Source organism: Phyllostomus discolor, chromosome 6 (assembly GCF_004126475.2).
Source record: "Phyllostomus discolor isolate MPI-MPIP mPhyDis1 chromosome 6, mPhyDis1.pri.v3, whole genome shotgun sequence".
In the NCBI taxonomy this organism is placed as follows: domain Eukaryota; kingdom Metazoa; phylum Chordata; class Mammalia; order Chiroptera; family Phyllostomidae; genus Phyllostomus; species Phyllostomus discolor.
Window position 1 is genome coordinate 79,197,918 of NC_040908.2, and position 15,055 is coordinate 79,212,972.

A 15,055-nucleotide genomic window follows, 5' to 3' on the forward strand; every position below is an offset into this window, starting at 1 on the left:
TTTCCCTCAAAATTTAAGTTGCCAGTCTATATTATCAAAGAGTTCAGTATAACCATAGATTATTTCTTATTATTTTCATGATCAACAGAGAAGAGGAAATAACCTATATATAGAAGTATAAAAAGGCCATGGCTCCAAACAGGAATGTCTCACATTTTAAAGAGCCACCGCTGTTAACGCTAGGAGGCTAACCAAAAAAACATCCAAAATAATGCCAGAGATAAGTCCCTGCTTGAATTCTCAACTGGCACAATTACTAAAATATAGCCCTAGGTTGAATAACATTAACAAACCCAAGTTTGTGGTCACTGTAACCTAACTTGATATGTTTGCACAAATATGCATCTACATGACGATTTTTTAAAAAGAACCCAAGGATTAGCAGGCTTTCTCAGAAAAGACCAGTGCCTAGCTCACTGCGTAAAAAGGAAAAAAAAATTGCTGTTCTTTGTAAAAATCTGTTTGTCTTCCTCTTAACTAACTCAATTCTACAACTTTTCTGTCCCACAACTTAAGGCCAAATGCTTCTCATATGTATTCTGTAAACACCTATTATTTATTGCTCTGATCACTTATTACCCAGAGGATGAGAATCTGCACCCACCCCTATTTTCTAAAGTAAACAACAGCAAAACAATTTGACTACTGAAATGCACCTTCAAAATTAAGTCACAGATTGCAATACACCAAACCCATTAAGTACAAACAACTCAGCATTCTCTGTCACATGGCCCCAACCTACCTTTCAGTCTCAGTCCATTACTTTCCTGTGAGTACCAGTCCAGCTAGTCACTGTACCTGAAATGCTTCTCTACCCACACTGTTCCCTCCACATAGAATGTTCTACCCTATCATTTTATACCTATCAAAATCCTACCAGTCCTTAAAGGACCATTGCAAAATGCTACCATTTCCTCTAACCTTTTCCTGATTCCCGTAACAGGATGTAACTGAAACACTTAGCCTAAAACTTGCTCACAGAAGGGGCTTGATAGTCTGTTGATTTTAACAGGCAACATGGAAAAGAGTACCTGTGCTTTGGGTTGGTCAGTTTGTTTAAGACTCTTACTCTTCTCAATCTTGCAGAGCTGGGCTTTGGCCTTTTTTAGGAGGCTGGCAACCCTCTTGTCAGTCATTGGAAGCTTGTCTGCCTGAGCCAACATGGAGCCTATGGAGGAAGTGGAATGTTTAACAGTGCTAGATGAAGGAGTGGAAAGGCAGAGAGTTTTCTCCTTCTCCAGAGATGGGGCAGTTGGGCTGAGGTCCAAGTTGTTTTTTTCCAGATTTCCTCTCCCTTTCTTTATAAGTATTTTGGTTTTGACAGCTGTTGTATCCCCAAGAGTCACAGAAACAGTATCAGTCCCAGAATCAAGTGATGAAGACTTCTTCCGTCCTGTTGCTTTTTTGGCAGAAGATGAAGTGGCAACATCTTCACCAACAACCTTCTCTTTGGAAACCCTACCCCCAGGATACAAAGCAGAACTACTCTGAATTTCTGATCCCTTTTTCCTTTTCTCTTTCCTTGACTCCCTCTTATTCTCTTTTTCTCTCTCTCGGTCTCTCTCTCTACTCTTGTCCTTCTCCATGTTCTTGTCAGCATCTCGATCTTTGGACAACTCCTCAGGGGTCTTGTCTTTATTTCTCCCTCTTTCAGTCTGAGAGCCTGGGGAAAACCAAGGGAAGAGAGGGGTAGGACTACTAGATGAAAATGGCTCTGCTGGAGCACTACTCTGCTTTCTTGGTCTCTGGTTTTTCTCTGCAGATTCCCCAGATTGAGTCAGGGAATGAGAAGGAAAAGTAAAACTTGGGTTTAAGGCACTAGTGGCAAGAGGACTAACAGAAATGCTTAATGAGGAAGAAACAGAAGACGGTGTGGTGAGAGGTGACAGCTCAGAAGTACTAAGCCTTCCACTTCTTGTCCTCATGGAGTGAGAAGGAGATCTTGGTTCAGATCGAATAGGGCTGAACACTTTTCTTTTCCTTTTCCTGTTAGAAACTGAAGAAGGTGTTCCAGCGGAAGTTCTATTACTAGGTAAAGTTACAGACTCAAATATTCTAGAGTGAGCCTCACTTGGAGTAAATCTTGGTGCTCTCAGAAGAGGGCTCCTTTTGTGCACATCAAACCTTGTTCCAGAATGGAGTGGTGAAAACAATCGGGCTGATGCAGCAGTACCAGATGTAGAGAAACTAGATGCAAAGCCAACATCCTCAGGAGTTAGTGGAGGAGGTCGGAAGTTATCAAATATTGGTTTTCGAATAAGACCTTCTTTGGCATACTTCGCTGAGGAAAAGTATTGTGGCTCTGACCTAGAATGCTTTAAAGAAGTCCACCTAAATGTCGGTTCTCGCAAAATAGATTTTCGCTTTCCTTGCATGGGAGCAGCAGAAGCAGGCAAAAATGGTGATGCTAAAGGGATCGTTGGAGGCATAAGCCAAGGTGTGTGGTCAGAGATGCTGGAGGCTGGCTGCAATGGTGGGGGTGGAGTAAGAAGAGGTGGAGGTGGTGAGGAGGAGGTCTGCTGCTGGGGGGCACTTTGTAGAGCTGATAATTTTTTTGTCGTTCTAGATCCGAAACTCCTCTCTGACACAGAATACCTTCTGCTTCTCCTGTCATTACTATCATTTTCTGGGGACTGGGAAATAGGTAGTGGAGTATGAGATTCAGGGGTATCGCTCTGTTCTTCAGGAAGTACCTGAATCTCCTCTGAGGCCTGAGAATCTGTGGAGGTATCAACACTGGGGCTGCTAGATCGGGAGGAGTCTGAAGACATTTGAGAGGAGTGCTGAGAAGCTGCACTTGATTTTTCGGATGATCCACAGGATGTGGCACTGAATCTACTATTCGGTGTAGACTCTAGTCGGGCAATTTTAATTGGAGGGTCATAATCTTCATCCTCTATAAACCGCCGAGGGGTTTTAATGATCCGTGAGGAAATGGCACTGACGACAGGCATAATGAACTGTCGAATATTTTTGACCTGTGTCTTCACCTTTCTTCCCTGCAGCTGGGCTGCTTCTTTTTCAATTTTCTTTTGAGCCCCCTTTTTTGCCTTCTGCAAGAGCTGCTTAGCAATGGTTGCATCTGTCCTTTTAGAGGAAGGAATAATCCTAACTGGCTTAATCCTTCTAGGGCTTTGTCTGATTATCGTCTTATCTTCTTTTGTGTGTGGAGGTGTTCCTTCCTTGTCTTTCCGGACTTTCTGGGGCTTTTCCAGTTGAGAGTTAGTAAGGAGACCTGAAGGTGTCTTTATCCTTTCTGTCGATGGAGGCCTTCCTCGCCGTCGTACAATCTGTACCCCTTTTCTTCCTATTTGAAGTTTCCCTGTCTTAAACTTAGACTTGAGAGGAGAGAGTTTGCCTGCTCTTAATTTTTTAATCTTTGTGGCTTGCTGAAATGTAGCAGAAGGTGTCCGTTTAATTTTTTTCAGGCTATCTTCTTTGTTTCCCTTTGGTAACTCTGAAATGTCCTTTCCATGTGTTATTTTGATTTTTACTCCGGGGAAGGTGGGAGGTCTTCCTCTCTTTTTTTCTATACTTTTAGCATCTTTCTTCTTGATCTTATCTCCAGATTTGGTCTCTGATTTATTTAGAGGGGAAAACACAGATGGATCTGAGAGGATAGCTGAATTTCGGTCAGAGCCACTTCTAGGTCTCCCACGAGGTTTTCGAGGACTAGTTTTAACTGTGTACAGAAATTAAACAATGAAGAGCATACATTTAGCTTTTCAGTTCAGGTCTTAACTAAGCTGAATATAATTTAGCACAAGCCACTTGGTACTGAACTCTACTTGAGTCTAATGAGTCAATAAAATCTTAATTGTGCTTAGTTTCTTTTCCCCAAAAACCTTCTCAAAGAAATCAACTAAATAACATTCCACCTAAAAGAACATTTAACTACTTTTTTGATAGAAAACCTACCATAAAAGTTTTTCAACTGAGCAATTTATATTATACAAAAGTGATTTCCCTACAACTTTAGGTAAGCAAGATTTTTTCTGATTAAAAAATGTTTAAAAAACATCTGTACTACCTTTTCCATATTCTAGCCACCAAGAATGACACTGAGAACATGTTTATAGTAACTCATCTCATCTTTTCAATTCAAAATTTTTGCTTTAATAAATTTGAACAAAGTGCTCTTCAATTAAACAACCAACTTCTATAGAGAAAGGCTCCTGAGCAGCTCAGCCTCCTATATTTTCAATCTGTTTTGCCATAGTAAACTAAAAAAGTTTTATGAAAGGAAAGTATTCATTCATGAGACATCAGAAAATCATCACTGAACTAACTCAGCAGCATGTAATCTAATCAGTGATATGGCATGATAGTATGCCCATTAATCTGTCCTCGTACCTATAGGTTCTTGAACTAGTTAGTCTCAAGTTACAAAAAAAGATTTAACTTTAATTGATGTAAGAGCAAATCAACAATTTATTAAATCATATTCCTTCCAAATAAAAGAATTTGACAATTTATAAATCAGCTCAATGTGCTACTTATCATAACAAAATTTTCCTAAAACTTTTTGTATACATTTGTATGTTCTAAATGTATTAAGAGTTGCCTAGTCTATCATATCTTCTCTTCCCTCATGACTTTTTAATGTTTTATTTAACTCAACATTCTTCTGAGACTTAAAACCTCCCCTAACAGGAACCAAAAGAGATGCACACCTTTATGAACATTTTAGACTATGGAACTTTCTAACAGAGCAGAAATCAACAACAGGCTTGTTGTTTACCTCTCTAAATATAATTGCTTTCTTCACCAATTAACTAACTTGAGACTTCTCTTAATAGATTAAGGATTCACAAATCCATTCTCAATACATACTAATTACAACAAAAGTAACAGACTGAGACACCAGAGAAACTATGTTTCATTTTTTAAGTAATGAAACATATCCATATGATTTTTTAAAATCCAAGACAACATTCAAGAGAGACTGATAGCCAACAAAAAAACTTAAGAGGAAACCATCAAGAAAGGGTTGTAAATTATCAAAATAAACTCCTACCCAGGTACATCACAAGATTCCTTATCATCATGATATACTTGAACCTGGGGTTGAACCAGAATTAACAGGGCTTTGTTAATTCTGAAGACCTATCCAACTTTTAAAAGCTTTTAGTGGACAAATAGAAAAAGCAGAACAGAGAAGAGTCCAGTTCTGCTGTGAACCTCCATAATCCACGACACATTCAATGAACTCACAAGTCAATTATAAGTAATTGCTCATCATGTATTTTCTGGGCCTCATGTTGTCATGTATAAATAAGGGTTGGACCAGATGATCTCTAAAATCACTTTCTGATATGAAATTTTAGGATTTAACTACATGTTCAAGAGAACATTGCTACGGTCTAAATGGCAAAAATACTAGGATCCTACCAACAAACTTCTCCAAACTAAATGACAATACCATCACCATTTGGGAAAGAAAATTGTCATTATGTGTTTGAATGAGAATACTACATAACATGACAACTCAAATAAAACCCAAATGCTAACAAACATCACAAACTATCAATGTCAAAAAGCAAAAACACAGCTAACAACATTTTAAAACTAGATTGTCTATCCACGTGAAATTTTTAAAAAATCATCCAAAAATTCAGAAGAGCAGCACAAATAGGGAATGTTTTCTTCATCAAAAGATCTACAGATGTCTCCTATACAGAACAAAATAGAAGAGAATGCTGCAACCCCTTACATGTTATCTCCACTAAGGACTGTCAGAAAACTAGCTGTAAGTCTAGAATTTCAAGACATTCTAGATTTTCTTAGTGAGAACAATGCCAAAACTATTGTTTATAAGTGGAAATGCCCCATATCATTTTTGTTTTATTTTAATACAGCCTTTCAAGAATTGGGTAAAATAGTTCACAGTGCTAATATTTTGTTTTTAGTTCTTTCACAGTAACAGACCAAATTTAACCTGGTCAAATTACTACCAAAGTCATACATACTGCCATATATTTCAAAATATGTAAATCGGAGGTTGCTTTTAGTAGGTACCTTCTATTTGCCTACCAGATTTTTCAACCATCCCATGGGAAGCCTACCTATCATGTCACAGGTGGTTCCCACAGAGAAGCCTGACAAGAGTCAGTCCCATGAATAGATGTATGTCACAAGCCATTTCTTACTTAGTGTGAGGGAAAAGGAATGATGTGCAAAAAAACAAACAAAAAACAAAACGCTACTATTTAAGACCATCCTTTACATCCAAAGACGACAAGGGGAAGTCGCAGTCTCTTAACAAATACAACTTAAAGGCACCATGCACTTAACTGGCCATACCTGAAGGAGACCTTGCAGGACTTCGTACTCTGACTTCTTCATCTGAGCCAAAACCTAAGAACTGCTCATCCTACAACAAAGGAAAATTATTTTAAAATCAGAAACCAAAACATAAATGCAAACAAATCCTAAAGAAATGCCCAGAGGGGACAAAAATGAATTTGAAAAAATATCCTCTCTATATTAATCATCATTCATATGGGTATCTAAAATAACTGGTATTGAAATAAATGGACCTAGGCATACAGCTTTATTATAAACAGGAGCTGTGTGTAATTGAACAATGCACTGAAATGTCATCTTTGATGCATAAAACCCTGGGGACAGTACAAAAGTTCACACTATAGATGCAGCCCAAAACAATTAAAGAACTTTAATTCAAGTATTCAAATCAGTACAATGGCAGAAATATACAGCCCCAATAAAACAAATCTTTTCAACAAGTAGTTAAGTCTACAAACACATAAGGAGTAACATAAACAATATCATAATCTCTGATTTACTAAATATTAATACAGACTGAAGTTTCCATAATCGTCAATTCTTTAACTCAGGAATTGACATTTAGATGTGATTTCTATACATTTGAGATTCAAAGATTCTCAGCATGGCATTTTATGGCATCATTTTAAAATGCCCTGTGATAAGAGACTTAATGGTGGGCAGCAGCATCTGAGAAAGCGATCATGAATTGATGACATATAGGGTGAAATTCATGCAAAAATAACATAGGGAATCATCTTATTTTCAGTTAGAAAAGGTGAAAACTTCCTACTTCTCCCTTTTGGCCTGCCCTTTATAAAAAAAAAAAACAACCAAGGATTAAACCTATTTTGAACATGTTCTCACAAAAGATGGTCTATTTAAACAAACTGATTAATAGAAATTCACTGATTCAGAGACTAGAAGTTCCTTCCAGAGAGAGATGAGAGACAGAGAGAACTTCAGATTCCAGTAACAAAATCCATACCAAACAAGGAAAAAATAAGGAACAAAAGACAGATTTTCTTGAACCTCCAATGTATACTGATACAAACTAAGTTTCAACAATTAAAGCTCCCAAATTTCCTCTCAGGAGCAAAGACCACGTGTATGTGGGTCATATCTGTGGATTTTCTGAGGAATTGTTTCTCCAGTTAGTTTAAAGCTCAATTCAGGTGCTAATCTGTTTACCACTCATTAACCAGTAATATATTAAAAGACACATGCAACCTTTTAGACAAATTAGCAGGTTCAGCTCTTCAATTTAAATGCTTCTGAGAGGCAAAATGCTTGAGGCCAAGACTTTGGATATAATGCAACTGAGAGACACTACTCACTAGAATCTAAAAAGGTTCTTGCTCTTAAGATTGTTAAAATTATTGAAACATTTAACTACTTTTTTTAAAGATTTTATTTATTTATTTTTAGAGAGGGAAGGGAGAAAGAGAGAGAGGGAGAGAGAGAGAGAGAGAGAGAGAGAAGGAAACATCAATGTGCGGTTGCCAGGGGCCATGACCTGCAACCCAGGCATGTGCCCTGACTGGGAATCGAACCTGCGACGATCCCTGGTTCGCAGTCCGCGCTCAATCCACTGAGGCAACTATGCCAGCCAGGGCAACATTTAACTATTTAAAAAATCTGCAGTTATCCTTTTCGAAGAGATTTCTTGTAAAGTATTATAATTATGAGAATTAAACCTGCCTTGGCTGGTGTAGCTCAGTGGATTAAGCATGGGCTGTAAACCAAAGGGTTGCCAGTTCAATTCCCAGTCAGGGCACATGCCTGGGTTGCCGGTCAGGTCCCCAGTGGGGGCTGTGTGAGAGGCAACCACACATTGATGTTTCTCTCCCTGTCTTTCCCCCTCCCTTCCTCTCTCTCTAAAAATAAATAAAAAGATTAAAAAAAAGAATTAAACCTAAATTTAAGGAATACATATTACTTTTTAGTCTCTTCTTTAATCATGAAATAAAATTTAAAATAAATTCTATTGTGAACATCATTTGTGAATATAAAAAAAAAATCTCTCTCTTCATCTTAAAACGAGTTAGGATAACCTGAGACATGTAGGTCTTAATCCCAAATAAATTTCTCGAAAGATTTTTCAGGGTTTGTGCTTGTAAACTAAAACATTACCAAAACAAACAAACAAAAAAGCAAAACAAGACCAAACTAACAAGACAATCCAAAAATCTTATCACAATAAAGGAAGCCTCATATTGTTAATTTTTAAATTGTACTTTTGGGCAGGAAAAGGGGCATTTAAAATAGCAATCCAAAATTTACTTTGAGAAAAAGCAAACAGTCCATGGTAAATGCCTTAGATACTGTTTAAAAAAAAAGTCATGGGTGTGGCTCAGTTGGTTGGGTATCTTTCCACAAATCAAAAGGTCATTGGTTTGATTCCCGGTCTAGGCACATACCTTGGGTTTCAAGTTTGGTCCTGGGTAGGGGTCCCTTGAAGAGGCAACTGACCCATGTTTCTCCTCCCCTTCTCTTTCTCCCTCCCTTTCCCTCTCTCTAAAAATAATAAATATAAATAAAACATCTTTTTGAAAAATATGACAGCATCTTAGAATTTTAGAGGGGGCAGTTCAATCCTCCCATTTGTAGGCATGTGACGCCACTGAGATTAGGAGACTTGTTGGAGGCCTCAGTTCTAGCATATGCAGGCTGTTTGATATTAGTCAAGTCAATGACTAGTTTTATATATTAATTTCTTTATTGGGCTACTGTAATGAGTAAATAAAATACATAAATTATGTAAAATCACTCAGAAAACTGTAAGACAACATCCATTAACGATGTGGTTTCAGAAACTGAAGCTCTAAGGGGCCAAATGATTTGCTTAAGATCAGTTAGTTACAATGAACTTCCTATCATAATAGTTACAATTTAAAACTATAAATAAATAAAGGAATCAAGCCATCTTCAATACAAAATCTGCTATTCTTTCAACTACTATTAAAGCAACATGATGACCATTTCCAAATCCTTAACATTTCTGATTTAATTAATTATTATGTCCTCATTGAACAACCTAATGTATGCATTTCAAAGACATCTGAGTATTTCCCAACACTTACTAGAGGACTACATTGCTAAATGTATGAATTTTATACTTCAAGTGCTGTAATGAAAGATAGTTCTATAACTATATATACAATAACAGAAAAAGTAACAAACAGTTGAGGTAATGAAAGATTATTAATCTGTGAAAGAAATAAGAGATCCACATTGCTATGTTTATTATCAGCAACCTTAATGACCATTCTATATTTCAAACTTTCACAAAATGTAACTCTATGATCTTAATTGCAGTGTGCTCCAAAACACAGTACTACTGAGCTGTCAAGTAGTAACTTAACTAACTCTGCCAATGTTTGAAGTTTGCAAATACGGTACTTTTCAAAATGGTGGAAGAAGTAACTCTTTCTTTATGGTCTTGTAGTTGATATAAGAAAAGAATGAGTACTCAAAAAAGACTATTATTTCCACGAAAGAACCTACTTTTTACTTCAGTTGACCTCTTAAAGCATGCTTTAGAAAAAGAGTACTGCCCTGACCGGCATGGCTCAGCTGGTTGAACATTGTGGCCCAATCCCCGGTTGGGGTGTGTGCAAGAGGCAGCCCATTGATATTTGTCTCCCACACTGATGTTTCTCTCCCTCTTTTTCTCCCTCCCTTCCCCTCTATTTAAAATAAATAAATAAAATCTTTTTTTTAAAAAAGTACCCACTGTTTACATAATCCAGATGATTTAGTCAAAAACAAAAGCCATCGCTGCTATGCTAAAGAACTTTCTCTAGTCTTCTAACTCTGAACCTCCAATTCCACATATAAGAGCCCTAAAAATTTCAAGAAAGACAGCTCCAAAAAACAATGGGAAGGTACTGCTACAAGAGGATGGAGACTGAAGTCTTTCCTGACTCTAATCCTGCCCCCATCACCCACTTAAAACACGAGGGTCCCTGGAAAATTTAGTAAACAAGGTAACAGTTCTGGCTTCTGAAGGATTTAGACTTGCCTAGAAATCAAAGACTAATGCCAAATATATACAAGAAAGAGAACAAAAGGAACCTCAATTAAATCCATGTTTGGTACTGTGGCAAACGTCATAACCCTGGACACCCTGAAGAGACAGCATACAGAAGAAATCATGCTACATATACATAACTCAGACTTCCTGGGCACTAGGCCCAAACAGCTGGTCTTCACACACACTTCTCCCAATACGGCTTTCTTTCTGATTAACACAGCATTCCAAGACAGAGCATAGGTGAAAGCCATCATCACACCTATTCCTTCCACACAATGATATCTTGGAGACTATATCTCCAGTATTTTCACACTTTCATACCTCCTTGTCAGCTTGAACACTGTAAAATACTATTAAATCATATTTAGCTTCCAATGATTAAGAATATAATGAAGGAGCACCCAGGCAAGACAGCAACATAAGTAAACATGATACTCAGAACCTGCCATGACCACATCAAAGTCACAACAACAGAACAATCATCATTCAGAATCACCTGAAATCTAGTTGAAGGGAAGTCCTGTAACTAAGGATAAATAGAAGCCACCACATAGAGACTGGTAGGAGGTACAGAGATATGTAAAGAGCTGGTCCCACACCCATGAGTGGCAGTTAAAAATTGGAAAGAATATTTCAGCTGTGGAGGTCCCCCCTGAGGAGTAAAGGGTTCCAACTCCACACCAGGCTCCCCCAACCCAGGGTTCCAGTGCTGAGTAAAGATGTCCTGGTAAGCTCTGGTTGCAAAAAACCAGCATAGCGAGACAGAGGGCTTCTGAGTCCCAGGACCCACGCATGGATTTACTCAGACTCACTCCCTCTGAGCCCCAGTGCTAGGACAGCAGCTGGAAAGGCACCATGGATATACAAGGAGGAACTTAATAGACTAACATTAGGGGAAAGGCTGGAGGGGCAGCTTTCTCCCAGACAAAGGTGCTGGCAGAGGCAATCATACCTTTGCTGAGCTCCCTACCTGCTCCCCACAGTTCCAGCAGGCAGGGCCATATTTGAGACTCCATCAACATGGCTAACACAGTATACCCTGCACTGGTGATTCCCTGGGACCCAGTCCCACCCAAATTACTGTGTTACTCAAGCCCTGTTCATCGGCTTTTCCACACAAATAGCCTATCTTGGCTTACGCTGCTTGCTGACTTTTCAAAAAAAAATCTCTCAAGCAAGCAGCATCTAACCTCTCTGCATACCCTGTCCTGGATCTCTTGCTAAGCAGTTCCAGGCCCAGCACTAGTGGCAGCCAGTCTCGTTTCTCAGCTTGGCCTTTCCCTGGCACCTCCAACCAGCACAAGTAGCTACTATCTGAAGATCGCTCTGTAGCTCATGCTGGGTGACACCAGGCAGGGCACAGGCAGCCCCTGAACTTGGCCTGTACCTCCAAGGAGGCCCCAGAGCCAGCGGACCTGGTAGACAGCTTCAGACCATGCAGAAGGACCACCCAACCACCTTCACAAGTGACATACTCAAAGAGTGGACTCCACAGATACCTGGACCCCACTAAAGTGAGTTCTGCAACATGAGATCGAACCCTACACAGCTGATCCTCCACGGTGGCGGTAGCCAGTCCTTGCAGTGGATCACTCTTGTGGTCAGTCCCTCCCACTGATGTGCCAATAGCAGTCAAGGCTCAACTACAACAGGTGAGTGAATACATTCCACATGAAGGGAGTACCTGGAATGCCCAGCTCAGATGACATATGAGGTTGTACCACTGGAATACCTACTGTTCTGTAGGTAGGACCTACAGATCACCTTATATATTAGGCCACTCTACCAAGACCAGGAGATATAGCAGTCCTGCCTAATACTGGTCCTAAGGATGTTCAGTGAACTTTGGGGAAGAGAAGGTGAAGGTAGAACTTCAACAGCATAAAAAAGGCCATGGGAACCACAGAAAAGAACCAGTAAGAAATGAAGGATACACTTACTAAAATGAAGAATAATTTACAGGAAATCATCAGCAGAATAGATAAAGCTGAGAATCAAAACAATGATTTGGGTCCTGACCAGTGGTTCAGTAAGTTGGAGCATGGTCCCATACCACAGAGGTTATAGGTTCAATCCCGATCACGGCACATACCTAGGTTGTGGGTTCAAACCCCAATGGGAGCTCATAGAAAAGGCAACTGATTGGTGTTTTTTTCTCACATTGATGTTTCTCTCTCTCTCCTTCTCCCTCCCTTCCTCTCTCTAAAATCAATAAGCATGTCCTTGGGTGAGGATTAAAAAACAAAACAAAACAAAAAAGCTCTGCAGGGCCCTAGGCGGTGTAGTTCAGTGGACTGAGCACAGGCCTGCAAACCAAAGGATTGTCAGTTCAATTCCCAGTCAGGGCACGGGCCTGGGTTGCTGGCATGGTCCCCAGGATGGGGCACAGGAGAGAGGCAACCACACACTGATGTTTCTCTCCCTTTCTCCTTCCCTTCCCCTCTCTCTAAAAATAAATAAACAAAATATTTTTTTAAAAACCCTGCAGGATTTGGAATATAAGGAAGCAAAAAAACACACAATCAAGACAGAAAAAATAAAATAAAAAAGAATGCCCCCCACCCAAATTAGGATAGTATATAGGGAGCCTCTGGGACAACTTCAAGCGTACCAACATTTGCATCATGGGGGTGCCAGAAGGAGAAGAGAAAGAAATTGAAAACTTATTTAAAAGAATAATGAGGAAACTTCTCTAACCTGGTAAAGGAAATAGACATACAAGTCTAGGAAGCACAGAGAGTCCCAAACAAGATGGACACAAAGAGGACTACTCCAAGACACATGATAATTAAAATGTCAAAGGTTAAAGCTAAAGAGACAATTTTAAAAGTAGCAAAAGTAAAGCAGTTAGTTGCCTACAAGGGAGCGCTCTTAAGACTGAAATTTTCAACAGAAATTTTGCAGGGATTGGTAAGAAATATTCAAAGTGATCAAAAGCAGGAACCTACAACCAAGATTACTCAACTCGGCAAAGCCATCATTTAGAATCGAAGAACAGATAAAGAGCTTCCCAGACAAGAGAAAGTTAAGTTCATCACCACCAAACCAGTATTACAAGAAATGTTAAAAGGTCTTCTTTAAAAAGATAAAAAATATGAGTAAAATGGGAGTAACTGCATACCTATTAACAATGACTTTAAATGCAGATGTATTAAATGCTCCAATCAAAAGACACACAGTGGCTGAATGGGTAACAAGACTAACATATGCTGTCAGCAAGAGACTCATTTCAGATGGAAAGACAGAATACAAAGGGGTAGAAAAAGTTATTTCATGAAAATTGACACAAACAAGAAAAATAGGGTAGCAGTATCTATACCAGGCTAAATAGACTTTCAAACAAAGGCTATAAAAAGAGACAAATTCCAGTTCTAGGTATTTATCCAAAGAAACCCAAAACACTAAATTGAAAAGATATATACATCTAAATGTTTATTGAAGCATTATTTACAATTTCCAAGATATGGAAGTAACATACCTAAGTGTTCATCAAGAGGTGAACAGGAAACTTCTGGCCAAGATGGGGGCGTGGGTAAACACACTGTGCCTCCTTGCACAACCAAAATAAAGACAACAAAAATTTAGAAACAACAACACAACCAGTACTGACAGAAAATTGAACTGTATGGAAGTCCGAAAACCAAGGAGTTAATATAGACACATTCATCCAGACCAGTGGGAAGGGCGGCCGGGGGAACAGGGGTCGAAGCCAAAAACAACCCCAAAAAACCAAGCAGTGGCTTGTGGACCGCGGGTACACAGGTGATGGCTGGCAGACCCCGGGCGCAGAGTGGCAACGGGCAGAACCAGCGAGGTTCTGGCCCAATGTGGTTGCCTGACCGGGAGGTCACATATTTGCGCGTGGATAAACCAGGCGAAACTGGGGAGTGAGACAGACCACACATCCCAGGGCCCCAATGCCAGGAAATAAAGCCTCAAGTCACCCACTGAAAACACATGTGGGGGTTGAGGCACAGGGAGAGACTCCCAGCCTCACAGGAAAGTTCATTGGAGAGACCCACAGGGCCCTAGAATGTACACAAGCCCACCCACATGGAAATCAGCACCAGAAGGGCTCAGTTTGCTTGGGAGAAGCGCTATGCTTCTAATAGCCAACCTATCAGATGCATAGTTCAAAATACTGGTGATCTGGATGCTCACAGAATTGGTTGAATTTGGTCGCAAATTAGATGAAAAAATGAATGCTATACTAAGTGAAAAAAAGGAAAATGTATAGGGAACCAATAGTGATGGGAAGAAAACTGGGACTCAAATCAATGGAGTGGGCCAGAAAGAAGAAAAAAAACAACCAAACAGAAAAGAATGAAGAAATAAGAGTTTCTTGTTTCTTCAGAAAAACGAGGAGAGGCTTAGGAACCTCCAGAACAGCTTTAAATGTTCCAACATTCGAATTATAGGGGTACCAGAAGGGGAAGAGGAAGAGCAACAAGTGGAAGAGTTATTTGAGGCCCTGGCTGGCATAGCTCAGTGGATTGAGCGTGGGCTGCAACCAAAGTGTCGCAGGTTCGATTCCCAGTTAGGGTACGTGCCTGGGTTGCAGGCCATGACCCCCAGCAACTGCACATTGATTTCTCTCTCTCTCTCTCTCTCTCTCTCTCCCCCTTCCCTCTCTAAAAATAAATAAATAAAATCTTTTAAAAAAGTTATTTGAACAAATAATAAAGGAGAACTTCCCCAATCTGGCAAAGGAAATATACTTCCAGGAAGCCCAGG

General features: G+C 39.5%; 1 protein-coding gene across 2 annotated transcripts in view; it reads right to left on the reverse strand.

Moving 5' to 3' along the window:
• Positions 1–15,055, reverse strand: part of KMT2A (lysine methyltransferase 2A) — a 97,697-nt gene that overhangs the window by 56,785 nt on the left and 25,857 nt on the right. For both annotated transcript variants that reach the window (XM_036028469.1, XM_036028468.1), the window contains exons 2-3: positions 6,304–6,373; positions 1,032–3,682 (exon numbers count right to left, since the gene is read on the reverse strand). In XM_036028469.1, the coding sequence (XP_035884362.1) occupies positions 1,032–3,682; positions 6,304–6,373 (2,721 nt within the window). The remainder of the gene's footprint in view (positions 1–1,031; positions 3,683–6,303; positions 6,374–15,055) is intronic.